The 15,872-nt window shown below is 49.4% G+C and overlaps 1 protein-coding gene across 3 annotated transcripts in view; it reads left to right on the forward strand.

Annotated features, from left to right (window-relative positions):
• PHF12 (PHD finger protein 12) overlaps positions 1 to 14,454 on the forward strand; it is a 39,526-nt gene extending 25,072 nt beyond the window's left edge. For 2 of the 3 annotated variants that reach the window (XM_060133318.1, XM_060133319.1), the window contains 11 exons: positions 301 to 421; positions 1,648 to 1,780; positions 3,826 to 3,990; positions 6,629 to 6,787; positions 7,406 to 8,201; positions 9,394 to 9,519; positions 10,188 to 10,331; positions 11,218 to 11,316; positions 12,037 to 12,119; positions 12,709 to 12,847; positions 13,213 to 14,454. In XM_060133318.1, the coding sequence (XP_059989301.1) occupies positions 301 to 421; positions 1,648 to 1,780; positions 3,826 to 3,990; positions 6,629 to 6,787; positions 7,406 to 8,201; positions 9,394 to 9,519; positions 10,188 to 10,331; positions 11,218 to 11,316; positions 12,037 to 12,119; positions 12,709 to 12,847; positions 13,213 to 13,547 (2,300 nt within the window). In that variant the 3' untranslated portion in view covers positions 13,548 to 14,454. Of the gene's footprint in view, positions 1 to 300; positions 422 to 1,647; positions 1,781 to 3,825; positions 3,991 to 6,628; positions 6,788 to 7,405; positions 8,202 to 9,245; positions 9,271 to 9,393; positions 9,520 to 10,187; positions 10,332 to 11,217; positions 11,317 to 12,036; positions 12,120 to 12,708; positions 12,848 to 13,212 lie in introns of those variants that run through there. The other variant, XR_009537451.1, reaches the window with a different exon arrangement.
• Positions 14,455 to 15,872: the final 1,418 nt, after the last annotated feature.

Below are 15,872 nucleotides of genomic sequence, written 5' to 3' on the forward strand. Positions count from 1 at the left end.
AAGTCACCCGTATCTAACCTAGGTTTCTGACCACTTCATGTCTGCAAAACATTTAGATGTGTTTCTGCCATAGAGCAAGTGACTTGTAATCTTAGTTCTGACTTAATATCTCCCTTTTCCTCCTTTCTCATTCTTTTTCTCCCTTCAAACCAGCCCAGGGGGCCTCAGAAAGAGATGCATGTCCAGGCCATGACACATGCTTTTACTAAGACCTGTTCCTCGGACTTACTGTTGTTTCCATATCCCGAACTAGGAACTCTCCATCCAGGAGAAATTCAACACCACCAATTTCTCTTCTAGGTTCTAGCAAGAGGAGAAGAAAGGAGGAAACCACAGGGAAAAACGTTAAGAAGACACAGCATGAGTTAGATCACAATGGTCTTGTTCCCTTACCAGTCAAAGTCTGTTTCACGTGTAACAGGTATTTTTCTTCCATAGCAAGAGGCTCTTCCTCATATCTAGCAAATGTTTTTTTCTCTCTTCTATTGTCTTTTCCAAACCATGTGTGTTACATATAGATAACCCATATTCTGATGGTATGAGTACAAAGAGACTGAGTGACTAATTGGCCAGAGCCTTGAATGTTGTAACAAAAAATTCTTGAAGAATCACGGTGCGGAAGTACTGTAAACCGTGTTTATAGAGGCTAGAACGAGAGGAGTTGGACTTAAAATGAAGCATGAGATATTTAGACTGGCTAGCAGGAAGAACTGTGGCCAGCAGAGACACACATCCCTGGAAAAAGGCAAATGATTTTTAAAGCACTAAAGATGAATTTTAAAGTAGTACAAATATCCATACTAGCTGGTATGCCTCAGACTGGATGACTTCCAAAAGCCTCTAGGCTGCCCCAGTTGTAGCTTCCCTGGGACGCTGGTTCCCTTCAAATAGGATCTCCTCAGTGATAGGAACCAGCTGCTTCAGTTACCGAAGCTGGACTTGTTGGCTTGGATGTGTTAGAAGGGCAGGATAGCAGGAGAAAATAGCTATCAAAAAGAAATGTTCCACAGCAAAAGCTATAGGGAACCAGATAGTAGAGCAGCAGAACTCTGAGCCACGCCCAAACTGTGTCTCCAGAATAGCCTAAGGACTCACTGAGTATCGTAGTTACAAATCACGATTGGCATTAGCTTACATGCCCTCCCTTGACCTATGCTTACACGAATACATTACAAAATCATTTTTCCAGCACAACTCTCTGGTTGTCAGTTTTGCTGAGTGCTTCATATGGAAGAGAAGTCTTTTCCTTTTGTAGTATAAGACTCTGGAAAGGTTGCTAGTGGTTTTTTTTTTTTTTTTTAAACTGAGGTAGTTGCTTTCTTTTAAGGAGTAGAAAGATCAGAGCAGGGTTGGCTGTCTTCCCCCAGTGGGTATCAAGCATTGATCATTCCTGCTGTGACAACCACTTTAGCTCTACTCCAAAAAAATTCACTTCTCTACATTCCTCTTAGGAGAGAGAATAATGAGGAGCCTGGTGGTAGCCCCCAACTTCATCCATCTTCCTAATGGTGAATGTAACGGGATTATTGGGGAGGAGGGTGTGGGAGAACATTGTTAGGATTAAGGAAGGGAAGCTGTTCCACAGTGCAGAGTTTGTTTGAATTCTCCCACCTTGCCATAGAAATGGCCTATATCTCTTTTTTGCAGGAGTTGTCGCGTGGCCCCTCTTATCCAGTGTGACTATTGCCCCCTCCTGTTCCACATGGACTGCCTCGAGCCACCGCTCACTGCCATGCCCCTGGGCAGATGGATGTGTCCGAATCACATCGAACATGTGGTGGTAAGCACAGCAGTGTCCTTCAGTCCTCTGTGGGCACAGCTGGGGCATGGACTGATTCAGTGGGAAGCATAGTATAGTCAGCTTTGTACCAGAGTTCACTTTAATCTCTCAGACACTGGTTTCTGCAAACCATCCTACTCAGTTCTGATTACTTTGACATGCCTCAGCTGTGCATCTAGCCTTTTCCCGCAATGCCTTGTTTCAGTCGCACCGACAGACTTAACCCACTAGCGCTTGGTTGTTCGTGAATAATTTCCTCTGTAATGAATTAAGCAGTTGGTTTTACAGCCCTAAAAGGGGCAGTGCATTAGACCCAACCTTATGCAGATAAATGCTCTTCCATATCTTCTTGCTTCTTGTTCTCAGAGGGAACAAACTAAGAAAATTCTAAAATATTTATTCTCGTAGCACCGGCAGTTAACTGCCCAGTAACTTTGGAGAACTGAGGAATTGACACAGATAACGGTATTCCAGACAGTCAGCCACTTATTGAACACCTTATGTGTCCTACGCACCACATGAGGCTCTTGCCCTTCTCTTCCTTCTTTACAAAGACCTTGTCAGGACACATAATAGGTGTTCAGTAAGTAAGTTGTTGAATGAATGAATGAATGGTATGAGGGTGCTATTATCTTATCTCCCAGGAGGTTTGGTTACATTTTCCAGACTGCTTCCCGGCGCTAGAATAGAACTGTAATTTGCTATCTCCAAAAGAGGTTTAGGACATTTCCTGATAGGCACGGTCACTCAGAAGGTTGAATGGGAGAGGGCCTCAGGCAGAGCAGCTCCCTTATAAGAGCAGCCTTTCCAAATTAAAAGGGTAATTGCTTAAGACATTGTCCATCAGATGATGATAACCATGGAATGACTGCTTGCCTTCAGCATGACACTGTGCTGTCCGCTTTGCGCCAAGAGGAACTTCAGTTATAGACTTGCACATAGGGAGAAAAGGTTTGTTTGGCCCTCTTCATTTGACTAATGCCACTCAGAAAAGTTTACATAGGAGGAAGCCTCTCTGCGAGGCTCAGTGGTCTTGTTTTGCCTCTTGCTGAACCAGAAAAACCCAACCATGAGCAGTCAACCCAAATATGAATCTGTAAGAGCAGCTTTCCAGCAGATGAGAAATTATTAATTGGGTGACTTTTTATTAGCCACTTAGGGGTTTTTCCTAATGTACTGGTAGGAAGCTGCCACATAGATCTTTTTTTTTTTTTTAACATTTATTTATTGGGCTGCATCGGGTCTTAGCTGTGGCAGGCTGGCTCTAGAGCGCGCAGGTTTAGTTGCCCCGCGGCACGTGGGATCTTAGTTCCCCCACCAGGAACGGAACCCGCGTCCCCTGCATTGGAAGGTGGGTTCTTAACCACTGGACCACCAAGGAAGTCCCCTTTTCTTTTAATTAATGTGTAGGGAACCAGATGTAGAAGAGGAAAAGAGGCATCGTTTCTTTATGCCTTCTCTATGCAGCTGCACAAACTTTTCTTCCCTCCTTATGGCCTCTGAGAGCAGTCCAAGGTTTTCTGCCTGCTGTAGAGCAAGGCTCTGGTATCCAGATGGGTTCACTAATGTTCTCTAGTACCGTGGTGGAGGAATAGGGCAGGAGACACAGTATTTTGGTGCTGATCTCACCTGTCAGCCAAGCTCCCATACAGGAAACAGTCTTGCTTCTGGTGGGAGAAAATCCCTTGCTAGGAAGGGAGTCTGGAGCACTCTAGGGCCAAGGCCTGCATCTCCTCTGAACCCTATACGCTGGATAGTCGACTGTCAGAGGCTGAATTTGGAAGGGCACTTCTTGGCTAATTCCCTATTCTTGTACCCCTCAAGCCTCCCCAGGGAGTAGGAACGAGGCTGGACTGGGCAGGGTTAAGGGAGAATGTCTCATCCTTATTCCCTGGCCCTCTGAGGGAGTGTTGACATACCAGCACCTGACAGAAGGAGCCCATTTGGCCCAGGGCTTCCTCTTTTTTAAAAGTAGAGCATAGAGTTAATTGGGAGGGGGATGCGTTCTGAACTTCACTGCAGGAGTGTGTCTGCTCTGTCCCTAGCTGAACCAGAAGAACATGACGCTGAGCAATCGGTGCCAGGTGTTTGACCGTTTCCAGGACACCATTTCGCAGCACGTTGTCAAAGTGGACTTCCTGAACCGAATCCACAAGAAGCACCCTCCTAACCGCCGCGTGCTCCAGTCGGTCAAAAGAAGAAGCTTGAAGGTGAGTCACAACCTGGTGCAGGCAGGATGTGGTCTCCGATTGCCTTCCTGGGGTAGACAGAGGATCATGGTCCCAGTTTTACAGCTGGGGAGACTGAAGCCCCTGAGGTCTGTCTGTGGTGTCTTAGCAAGTAATGAATGTGACCATCATTTTAATACTTGGGGTTGGTGGTCAGGAAACCCGCAAGTGGGCCTTCAGACTCGGCCAGGTTTCTAGTTCTCCTAAGGATAAGTGCCCTTTTAGCCCCTCCCACCAAACTTAGGTGTGCTCTGCTTTTACTGCCCCTTGCCTGGCACTCATTACATCTGTTTCTGTTAGATGGCCCCTTTCCCACAGCTGTCGGGTGAGGGGAACGTGGGGGTGATTAAGCAGAAGGCCTTATGGAAGGTGAGGAACTATCCATTTTTCTGGGCTGCTGTTAATATATCAACCAATACTCAAAAAATTGTGACACTGGTACAACTTGACATTTGTATGCATTTGACAGCTGCTAAAGTGTCCACAGAGATGGACGGGAGTATTTCCTTCATTGAAAAGCGTTTGGTAGTATTGAGGCTCTCATAAACCGTTCGGTCTCATTCATTTAACCTAGAGAGCGCAACACTATATACCTGAAAGTAAACTTGATTTTTCTCTTTTGAAATAATCCTGCAGACAGTCCCATGCACCAATGGAAAACAGCAATTCTCAAATATGGCCACTTGGTGGCAGCCACACTTTAAAATCACTCATCACACTTCCATTGGGTGTCAGCGCTAGCAAGATGTTAACTGTTGAAAATTGTATAACAGACTCTTAACTGTGTAAATATTTATGCGTCAGTAGAAACACCAGTTTTCCAAAGTTAAATTAAGGTGTTTGCAGTTGAGGGTAGGGTATATTGGAGGTGACGTGCCTCATACCTTAGTTAAACATCTAGAGCTAAGAGTAATCTCAGCTGTGTGATTCACCATGTGCATTCAGAAGAAAGCCTGGCTGCTGAAGTGAACAGGCCAGGAGGCCCTGATAAAATCCTGTTGTTTTATGATGCCTCCTCCCCCCTTTTAAATGTTTCCTTATTCTCGAGGAAAATCCAAGGGTATGAGTTACCTGAAAAGCATTTTGTTCTTAGACAGTTTGAGAGTGAAATGAGGACTGTAGTACCAGAGGACAGTGGCAGGGAACTGCTCCAGCTCTGTTCTGGAACATTGGCCTTCATCCTTGATGTATAGCAGTGCAGGCAAAATCAACTGAGACCTTCATATCTTATCTTTGTTATGGGTTCCTCTTCCCCCCACCCCTTCACTCTTCCCGAGGGCCAACCTTAGGCTAGCCTACTGCCCCATTCCTCCACTTCTGATTCCTGGATGACCTCAGACAAGCCCACAGCACCAGCCGCCACTGTTAGTGGAGATGACTCTCAATTTCATGTTTCTTGCCTTTCTCATCATATCTAGATTCATATCTGCCTGCCCATCCCACAGACACCTCAGTCTCAGCCTGCCCAAGACCAAAAGTCTTCTGCCTCCAAATCTGCTCTTCCTCTTGTATCTCCTGTTTCAGTCAATGACAGTGATCTCTACACAGTCCCTCAAACCAAAGTTCAGCTCTTCTTCCCTTATCCTCTGTAAGGACTTGGTCACCAAATCTGTTGGTTCTCACATGTTTTCCAAGTCCACCTCCCCTACTTTTAGTTCCCCTTTGTCTGCCTGGAAGTTTGTCCTCAACTTCCAAGTCTCAGCTCAAATACTGCCTTCCTATGAAATCTTCCCTAATCCCAAGCTCCTGCCCCCCCAGACAGAAATAAGCACTCTCTGTGTTTTTTATAGCTCCTTAGACATGCCTGTCTTCTAGGACCCATTTACATTGTATTGTAATGTTTCTGTGCTTATCTCCCCACTAGACTGTGAGCTCCTTGGGGGCAAGGCTTAAGTTTTGTTCATCTCTGGATCTCTAGGACTTGGCATAGTGCCCAGACTCAGGAGGCGCTCAATAAATGTTGATTGAATGTATGAATGACTCTTTGCTTGTATGGCTCTTTCATTCATACGTGGTGTGTTTCAGAGTGTGTCTTCTGTCTTTCTGCAACAAATAGGTCTTCAATTGTTTTGTGAGTCATGAATGAATGGATGAAGAAAACTGACATTGATTGAATGCTTATCACGAGATAGGCCTCACGCTGAGCATTTCCGCTGTGCATGTGACCTTATTTAACTTTTTATCTCTCAGATACTGCTCACTCATCTCTCAAATTTGATACTGATCAATAAGAGCCTAGAGTACCAATTTGAAGTCCTGTCCAGTGGCCATCCTATACTTTTTAGGCCAAAGCAGAAGGCAGCATGCCAGAAGGCCTAGTTTCTGCAGCCCTTGGACCTTGGTGAAGAAAAGTGGGAGACATGGCTGCTTTTTCCAGTTCTGTGCCTTCTCAGGCTAGTGTGTGTGTATGTGTGTCTGTGTGTGTGTGTGTCAGAGTCAAAGAGATGGAGGTATAGAACAGTAGCAGCCCACTGGGCCTCCTTGTCCTTGGTGGACACCCTAGTGGATGATTTCCCCTTGGGCATCGGCACCACAAACAGAAGAGCACGGCCAGGGCAGAATCCACTGGGCCTGTTGGCACTATCACCCTCTCCTTCCTCCTTCTATCTATCCTGAACAGGTTCCCGATGCTATCAAATCTCAGTACCAGTTTCCACCCCCTCTCATTGCACCCGCGGCCATTCGGGATGGGGAGCTGATCTGCAATGGGATCCCTGAGGAATCACAGACGCACCTTTTGAACTCTGAGCACTTAGCCACCCAGGCAGAGCAGCAAGAGGTGAGTGAAGGCAGGGCCGGGATTCCAAGTCCAATCTTCCTTCCACCTCGCCGCAGCTGTTAATTGGAAGTCATTCTCATCCCCATCTTCTGCAGCCCCACCCTCCCCCTCCCTGAGCCCCCCACCACCACCCCGCCCCCTGAGTTGAATGTTCCAGAGAGAACCTCTGGCTCACATCCTGAGGCAAGTAAGAGAACTACACAGTCACCTGGTCTGCTTCTCTCCGTCAGTCCCCCAGTGTGCTGTGAGACGGGCAAATCTGTCTTGTAGAAACAGATCAGTAGACCCATAGAGAAGTTAGGTGACAGTGCTGGACACACAGCAGGTGCTTGGGTGCTTGCTCAATATTGGTGACAAGGTGAGCCTTAGGGGCAGAGTCAGAACGGGAATCCCAAGCTCTGCTGACCAGGGTGTTGCCTGCCGAGTATACCAGCAAGCCTTGCTTGGGCATGGAAATGGAACCCTCTCAGGAGCCAAGCACACCCTCTCTGGGCATTCGCGATGGGACCTCGGAAACAGTGCTTGTCAGCTCTGCTGTAGCCCTGGCCGCTGTGGCAGGAAGGACCAGCGCCTCCCAGGCCTCTCACCCTCCTCTCCTCTCCTCTCCTTCCGTTGCAGTGGCTCTGTAGTGTTGTTGCGCTCCAGTGCAGCATATTGAAACATTTATCTGCTAAGCAGATGCCTTCGCATTGGGACTCTGAGCAGACAGAGAAGGCTGATATTAAGCCTGTTATTGTGACTGACAGCTCAATCACCAACTCCCTGCAAACAGCTGACAAGGCACCTACACCTTCCCACTACCCCTTGTCCTGCCCCTCAGGGCTTAGCACCCAGAATTCCCTGAGCTGCTCTCCACCCCACCAGCCCCCAACCCTAGAGGACATCAGCTGCAGTTCTTGTGCGGAAAAATCCAAGAAAGCCCCCTGTGGGACTGCCAACGGGCCAGTGAACACAGAGGTGAAAGCCAATGGCCCACACCTCTACAGCAGCCCCACTGATTCCACGGACCCCCGGCGACTTCCAGGCGCCAACACCCCCCTACCAGGCCTCTCACACCGGCAAGGCTGGCCTCGGCCCCTCACGCCACCAGCGGCTGGGGGGCTTCAGAACCACACCGTCGGCATCATTGTGAAGACAGAGAATGCCACTGGCCCCAGCTCTTGCCCCCAGAGGAGTTTGGTTCCTGTCCCAAGCCTACCCCCTTCCGTTCCCAGCTCTTGTGCCAGCATCGAGAACACCAGCACTTTGCAAAGAAAGACTGTCCAATCACAGATAGGACCTCCGCTGGCAGAGCCACGGCCCCTGGGCTCAGCCCCAAGTGCCACCCGGGTGCTCACTCCCCCCCAAGCAGCAGGAGATGGTATCTTGGCCACAGGAGCCAACCAACGATTCTGCTCACCAGCGCCATCGTCAGGTGAGTGCTGCTCAGCCTTTCATGCTCTTCCTGGCAAATAAGACTTAAGATTCAAAAAACACATGTATCCCTGTGAATATGGCAGAGGACTTCGATGTCCGTATTATTTGTCCTCCCCTGTTTCTATGATAGAAGAGAAAGTACATGCTAACTTGTCCCTATTTTGTAGGCGGGACTGCTTAGGCTCTGAAAGTGATTTCCTTAAGCTAACCTACCAAGTCAGTGCAGGATTCGAACTGTGGCCTGGGTCTTCTCACTCCACCTTTCCCGCACCTTCCAGGCTTAGTCTTCTTCCTGCTTTGTTCCTTCACCTTAGAGGAAAGCAGCATGCTCTCTGGAGCCACTGTGGCCAGCCTGAGGTTCTGGGTGATGGCTTCAGTGTTTCACGATCCACACCAGAAACTAGATCCACACCTGATCCAGATTCTCAGAGAGAGCTCATTTGAAGGAATTTCCATGTCAGGGAGTGCAGATGCCCGCAGAGGTTGGTCTGGCCCAAAAGCTTGCCCTCGGGCCACATTCCAAAAGGCAGTCCCTTAATCCATACTTGGCCTGGTGTAGACCTGCTCTTTCAGCTGTCCCCAGTCAGCATTCAGGACCTCAAGGTTGCTGACCCCAGCATCTGAACCAGGTTTCAGATGCTGCTGGAACCCCCTGTGGTCTCTCCCGTCTGAACTGAAGCTGGCCTCCTAGTCAGCTGGGAGTCTCGGTAACCAGGTGACTGTGACTTCTCTGCATGGGGGCCCCTGGTCCCAGGATGGCCCCTACTCTCAGGCTCTTTTCCTGTTCTGTTTATCTCTTAATACCAACCTGGGTAGATTTTGCACCCTGTGAGTCCAACTTGAGTGCGCAGGGATTGCAGAGGCAGACACCACTTACTTGAATGAGCAGAGGCAGCAGGGAGGTAGTCACGGCCCAGCGAATGAAGCTGTCCCACCACGTTCCCCAGAGCAGTAGATTTCACTTGTTCTCGGTGCTCTGGAGACTCCTGCGTGCCCGGGTGCATTGTCGTTCCATCTGCCCTTCCTCACCACACGTTTTTAGCTCTAGGAGTTCCAGAGCCTATGGGGTGAGAATCAAGAAGGGAACATCACCTTGGGTCCGAAATCCAGACCTGTCTCAGCAGTGGGGGATTGGACCGGTGGGTTTCCCTCAGGCGACGTAAGTAACAGTCTTCCTGCTCCGTCCCCAGATGGCAAGGTCAGCCCCGGCACGTTATCCATAGGAAGCGCTTTAACCGTACCCTCTTTCCCAGCCAACTCTACTGCCATGGTGGACCTCACCAACTCACTTCGAGCATTTATGGATGTCAATGGAGGTGAGTGAGTGAACTGCTCTGCCACCAGCGACTGTGGTGAAGGTGCTGCCCCTGTGCATTGAAAAGGGGACAGAAGGGATGCCTGATCTCAGAGGGCTGGGAGGTGGGTCGGGGAGTGGGGTAGGAAAGAAAGCCCCTTCTCCTGTTTCGAAGGGAGAGCAAAGCCAAGCTGAACCAGTGAGAAGAGAAGAAAATCACTTTAGGCAGATCATCTGGACTTGAAGAATAAAACCAGGAGGAGCCTTGCTCCCAAAGGAGGGATCTCATCTGTGAAAAATCCCCAGAGTCAGGGAGAACTGGGGCAGGTCTTGATCTCTGTGAACAGGGTGGGTGGAAAATCCAAGCCTCAGTGTCAGACATCTGGGCCCTCGCCCACAGGCAGGCAAGTGGTTTGTCTCGCTCCACTTTCTAGGACAGCTGTACCTAACATTAAGCTACCCCACTGCAGGAGGCATCTGCACAGGCTGCGTTGGCGTCTGTCTCTCGCTGCAAATGGCTAGTGAGGTGCTCAGCTCCAGATCCTTGTACCACTTTGTACTCTGTGTTGTTTTAAGAAAATCACTTGGCTGGATTTTAGGAATGCTGAAATAGTTGCTCTGTGATGCTCACCTACTTCCGCATTCCATTTCCTCCTCAGCAGCTTTTTAATCTTTCTCTTTGGTTAATAGAAATCGAGATAAATATGCTGGACGAGAAGCTGGTCAAGTTTCTGGCCTTGCAGAGAATACATCAGCTTTTCCCCTCCCGGGTCCAAGCTTCACCGGGCAGTGTCGGGGCACATCCGCTGGCTTCTGGAGGGCACCACACAGAAGGTGCGCATGCCCATATCTGCCACCACACCACACCGTTAGATCTACCCTCTGTGTGTGTGAACAGCCGTCTCCTCTCCATGGAGAACCTCAGCTTTCAGTATCTCAGTCCTCCATGTATGCCTTTACTGGGCTTAATAAAACACCGTGGTTTCTTTTCTCAGAAAGCAGAAACAAGATGGCAACCACAGCTTTCAGAACAGACTCGGGAAAGTCTGCTGTAACTCTTTCATACGTGTCCTCTTTGAGGCACAGAAAGCAGCTATGAGCGCCTTTGGGTATTTGTGGTGTGCTTTCTGCTCAATCGCTCTCAAATATTTGAGTTAGAAGAGTTTCCCAGAAGGTTAACTCTGCTTAGGATAGCCCTTTGAGCATTAGCCATTGAAAGCCATGCTGCTTAGAAGGTGGTCCCCAAACCAGTAGCATCAGCATCACCTAAGAGCTTGTTAGAAATGCAGAGCTCAGGCCCCACCTCAGACCTATGGAATCAGAATCTGCATTTTAACAAGAACCCTAGGTGATTCATATTCAAAATTAGAGAAGCATTGGTCTCTGCCTTCTGGGTTTCTTTGCACAGCCTCCCTGTAGTATCGGTTGGTATATCCCTGATAAACCAACAAGCAGCCCAGGTGCTTCAAGTACTATCATCCTTGAGTTATATGGTCATCTTCAAAGATGGTCCTTCTTATTACCCATGTGGGAAATGCTGTAAGTGGGGAGAGGAAGCCTCACCCTGAAGCAGCCTAGTGTCAGATGTGAGTTTGGAAAGATGGCTCATCCAGTGGGATTATTTTCTTCAGGCCATCACCAAAGGTCCAGGTTCTGTTGATTTATGTTTGGGCCCCAGGTTCTGTTTCTGAATGGTCACGTCCCTGTGTTTGCCTTGTAGTGCCGAGAAGGGAAGTACAGGCCCGAGCTGTGTTCTACCCTCTCTTAGGGTTGGGAGGAGCTGTGAACATGTGCTATCGAACCCTCTACATCGGGACAGGTAAGCCAGCTGGGAGAGGTGCTGAATCTGTTCGGCCCTAAAGATTGATACTCTTACCCACAGAGGCTAGAAAGGGAGGGAAGCCCTCTCCAGGGCTGACGGGTTTAACCCAGCAGACGTCTGGACAAGAGGGACTAAGAAAGGAGACCATCAACTGCTTGTCTTCCCTGCTAAAGGCCCTTTTGCCTTGTGCCCAGTGTGGCATCAGGAGGGCTGAACGTCAGCTCTGACTGCCACCCAGTGAGGCATTTTAAACACTGCAGGAAATACCTGAGGAGAGGGTAGATGCTTTGTCCCTGGAGATCTTTGAAAAAGTGATGGGGCTCACACGTATCTAACACTTACTTAGTTAGCCCTACATCTTGTGCAGAGGGACAGATGAGCCCTTAGCCTAGAACTTTCCCTTTCAGATGATACGGTTTATGGGCCCTGCACCCCATCTTGTGCTCTCCTAGAAATACCCCATCCTCTTCAGTAGCTCACTGCTCTCCTCTGGGCAACAGCACATGTTCTAAAGCAGATGAGCTGGTGGGGACAGCTGTTCTTTAACAGGGGATTAGAAAAGACATCAGTTTTTGTTCAAAAATACAAGGAGAGGGCCCTGAGCTACCTACCCCTTGAGTTCCGGCCCGGAAGTTCCCTGGCCCCTCACCTCCCCCACACATACCCCTGACAGTCTGTTCTCTGCCTTCCTTTTCCTCGCGTCCTGCCACCTCACAGGAGCTGACATGGACGTGTGCCTTACAAACTATGGTCACTGTAACTACGTGTCTGGGAAACACGCCTGCATCTTCTACGATGAGGTGAGGGTGGGGACGCGGTGGGAGAGAGGTCTTCCAACCTGAGCCCTGTCCCAGGCGCTGGGGTTTGTTCAGTGCCCTGGGGTGAGGGGAAGGAGATAGGGGGTCCTCTCCTTTTCTTCCCTCCCCGTCATTCCTGGAGAAGAGTCTTGGTGTGAAGGGGCATCCTACCCGGCTACCCGCTCCCCAGGAGCAGGGCTCCCATTTCTCCTGAGGTTGGTCAGCAGGCCCAGCACGGGGCGGAGCACCCTAAAGCAGGGGAGGGGGCCATCATAGAAGGAACCAAGCCCTCTGGGCGTGTCCCTGTGAGTTTCATCTTCATCATCACGTGCCGGTGAACATCATTTCACCAGGAGCCCGTGCTAAGGAGGCAGACTATTGCGCGGGCGGGGGGCGGGTTAGGAAGGAAACTTCCTTGAAGAGGTGAGTCTTGCGCCCCATTCGAAAGGGACAGGGAAGGGGGGCATGATTGGGGAAGAAAGAGGGAGCTCCCCAGGTAGAGCAGCACAGCCTTCTCCATGTGTATTCTCTCCCCTTAGCCCCAGGCCCCACGCAGCAGACCACACATCTTATCTTCCCCCCTCCTCCTCAGAATACCAAACATTATGAGCTGTTAAACTACAGTGAGCACGGGACGACGGTGGACAACGTGCTGTATTCATGTGACTTCTCTGAGAAGACCCCGCCAACCCCCCCAAGCAGTATTGTTGCCAAAGTGCAGAGTGTCATCAGTAAGTTGGAGCAGAGGCCTGTGGCCGCAGAACCCGCCATGTTTGGACACATTCTCTAATGCCTCAGTCAGGGTGGCTCTGGCTTGCTGCCGTGACCTGCTGTCTCTGGCCTTCCTGGTCCCGTTGGCCAGGTTCTCCGTGCTCGTGGGCCCAGGAAAGGCCACAGAGAAGCATGTGCTGTGCAGCCCCACGTGTGTACACACCTACCTGGGGACTTCAGACTCCACCAGTCCTTTCTGAGTGCCCCTCACCCCGAGTCACGCAGCATTTAGAGGGGGGAGGTACAGGGGCCCAACCCTGGCAGACAGCCCCGGTGGGTTGGCTGCTCACTGTTCCTCTCCTGTGACCTTCCCCCTTTTCCCCAGGGCGCCGCCGGCACCAGAAACAGGAGGAAGAGCCAAGTGAGGAGGCAGCCATGATGAGCTCCCAGGCCCAGGGGCCGCAGCGGAGACCCTGCAACTGCAAAGCCAGCAGCTCGAGCTTGATTGGGGGCAGTGGGGCCGGCTGGGAGGGCACGGCCTTACTGCACCACGGCAGCTACATCAAGCTGGGGTGCCTGCAGTTTGTCTTCAGCATCACTGAGTTTGCGACCAAACAGCCCAAAGGCGATGCCGGCCTGCTACAGGATGGGGTCTTGGCCGAGAAGCTCTCTCTCAAGCCCCACCAGGGCCCTGTGCTGCGCTCCAACTCCGTTCCCTAGGACTGGCGGCCACCCGTCACCCGCCCTTCCACCCAACCCAAGACTCCTGCAATGCAAAAATGTACACAAACCAAGCCCGGGGTTTTTTCTATACTCCACCAGAAACCCTTCAACTACAATCTTTGCATGAAATGAAGAAAACCTTTTGACTTTTTTAAAAATCCTTTTTCTTTTCTCAAGTTCTAGGGGGCATTTGCACATATATTTGTACTCAACATTTCATGGGAAAGCGGCAGACCGAGCTGAGGAACAGCGTGGGCAGGGAGGGGAAGGCCAGTGGTCTGGACACCTCCTCCGACACAAAACCGTTCCCCACCCACCTCCTGCTCCCTCCCCCTCGCCCGCCGTTGTAAAATAATCAGAAACTTGTTCTATTTTGTGGCAGTGACAATAGTTTTATATTAAAAGAAAAAAATACAGTTTTCATACAGCAAAATCTATACAATATCATTGTTTTATTTAATATAAAGATCGCTACCCACCCTCCTTCCATGGTTCCCACCCTCCAGGTTATTTTCCCTTTCTGCAGCGGTTGCACTACAGGTAGCTACTGTGTATTATGGACAAATGAGAAATGAATTCTTTTTCTGGCTGTCCATCTATTTTATTTCAAATAAGGAAAAGTGTATTTGGATTTTGTGTAAATACATCTAGTGATGACATTTTTTCAATGTTTTTTAAAACTGTACAGTACTACATGTGGTAGAGCGTTTTCTTCAAATTGTCTATTGTAGCAAAAGCGTTTTTGTCGTAAACCTGTTCTGTCTCCTTTTTTTGTTCTCCTGCCACTTCTCTCCTCTTCCTTCCACCCCGACAACTAGTACCGATGTACATAGTAATTGTAATGTTTTAGACTTTACAGAAACTTTCCTGTATTCTGTATATAAAAAAACAAAAATACTTCAAATTATGTTTTCTGCCTGTCTGTCCTACCTGTCATCACCCTTAGAGGGGACCCTCCCTGAGGCCCTGGTCCCACAGCCTCATTGAACAAGCCTCACTCCCAGATGCTTAGTCCCCAAGGAAAGTCAGGAGAGGGGAGGTGCTGGAGAAAAGTGCACCTAAGGTGGGAGGGAGAAATGGGAGGGGACGGGTGCAGCTGTGAAGGAGGGCTGTTCTGTGGCTTTGTGGGTGACTTGAGGGAGTTCAGAGGGCTTGATCGTTTGACACGATCAGATTCTGCAAGAATCCAAGAGTGTGCAGGTCGCTGCTCCTCCTGGCTCCAAAAGCAAGACATTAAAATAGAAGATGGCATGAGACCTCTGCATTCTGGTCTAGAAGCTTTAACCCAACGAGTTGGGGCTGCCTTTGGTTCCAGTTGTTTGCTGTCATATTTTATCCACCTATTCTGGGGGAAGTCATAACACCTGGTTTTGTTTTTTTCCGCCTGGAGCCCTTAGGTGGGCATGGAGGAATTCATTAATATATTCAAGTATCACTCGAGTTCCTCCAGTTCCGGCCTTTGCCAGGCCGTGGTCTTGGTCTAGGTCACTTGCTGTGAGCAATCACCAGGGCAGATGTGGCCCCTGCCTCTTGGAGCTTAGAATCTAGTGCGGAATTTTGATTCAAATGTCTGAAGAACATGAAAAAGGAGAAATCCAATCTCTAGACTCAGCCGTGCCACAAGTAACGTGACTTGCGATCACAACTTTACAACTGTAGTTCCTCATCAGAAGATGATTCTACCCATTACCTTAATTCTAAGGCCCCCAAGCACCCTCTTTTTAAACCAAACTATTTCTTCCTCCTCGTACACTTACCTAAGAAACTTTATCTGAGAAGTTTTTCCTGAAGACCCTCTCCTACTCCTTAAAGAACACATCTGTGTGTATGCCAGCACTGTTAGAGTGGGTTGGTACCTGTTCGCATATCAGGATTTTGCCTTGGCGGGGGTGGAGAGCGCATCCATTAATTTCATTAATATTCCATCCCGAGCCTCATCCCACAGTGTCAACACTTGAACACTGAATCCACAGTGCAGCTAAATAGGAAACTTCCCCATGGAATGTGAGGTCTGGGACTGGCTTCCACCTACTTGTCTAGCTTTGTCTCCGCCACTCTCCTATCCCTACCCTAATGGGCCTCTTGAACTCCTTAAGGACAAAAACATTATTCTGCTCGGTATTTCCAAGGCTAACTGCACTGCCGGGCATGCCATAAGTGCCAAACAATGGGTGCTAAATTGTACTAGAGTTTTTTCTCCTTTCTCCTGGCAAGTCACCTGGCCAGGAATACCCTTACCCATGCCTCCCTAGCTGTCCCCACCCACTTTGCCATCATAATCACTTCCATTCAGTGATGGTGCTTCTTTACCTATTTCTACCA

The sequence above is a fragment of the Lagenorhynchus albirostris genome, chromosome 20 (assembly GCF_949774975.1).
Source record: "Lagenorhynchus albirostris chromosome 20, mLagAlb1.1, whole genome shotgun sequence".
NCBI classification, from domain to species: domain Eukaryota; kingdom Metazoa; phylum Chordata; class Mammalia; order Artiodactyla; family Delphinidae; genus Lagenorhynchus; species Lagenorhynchus albirostris.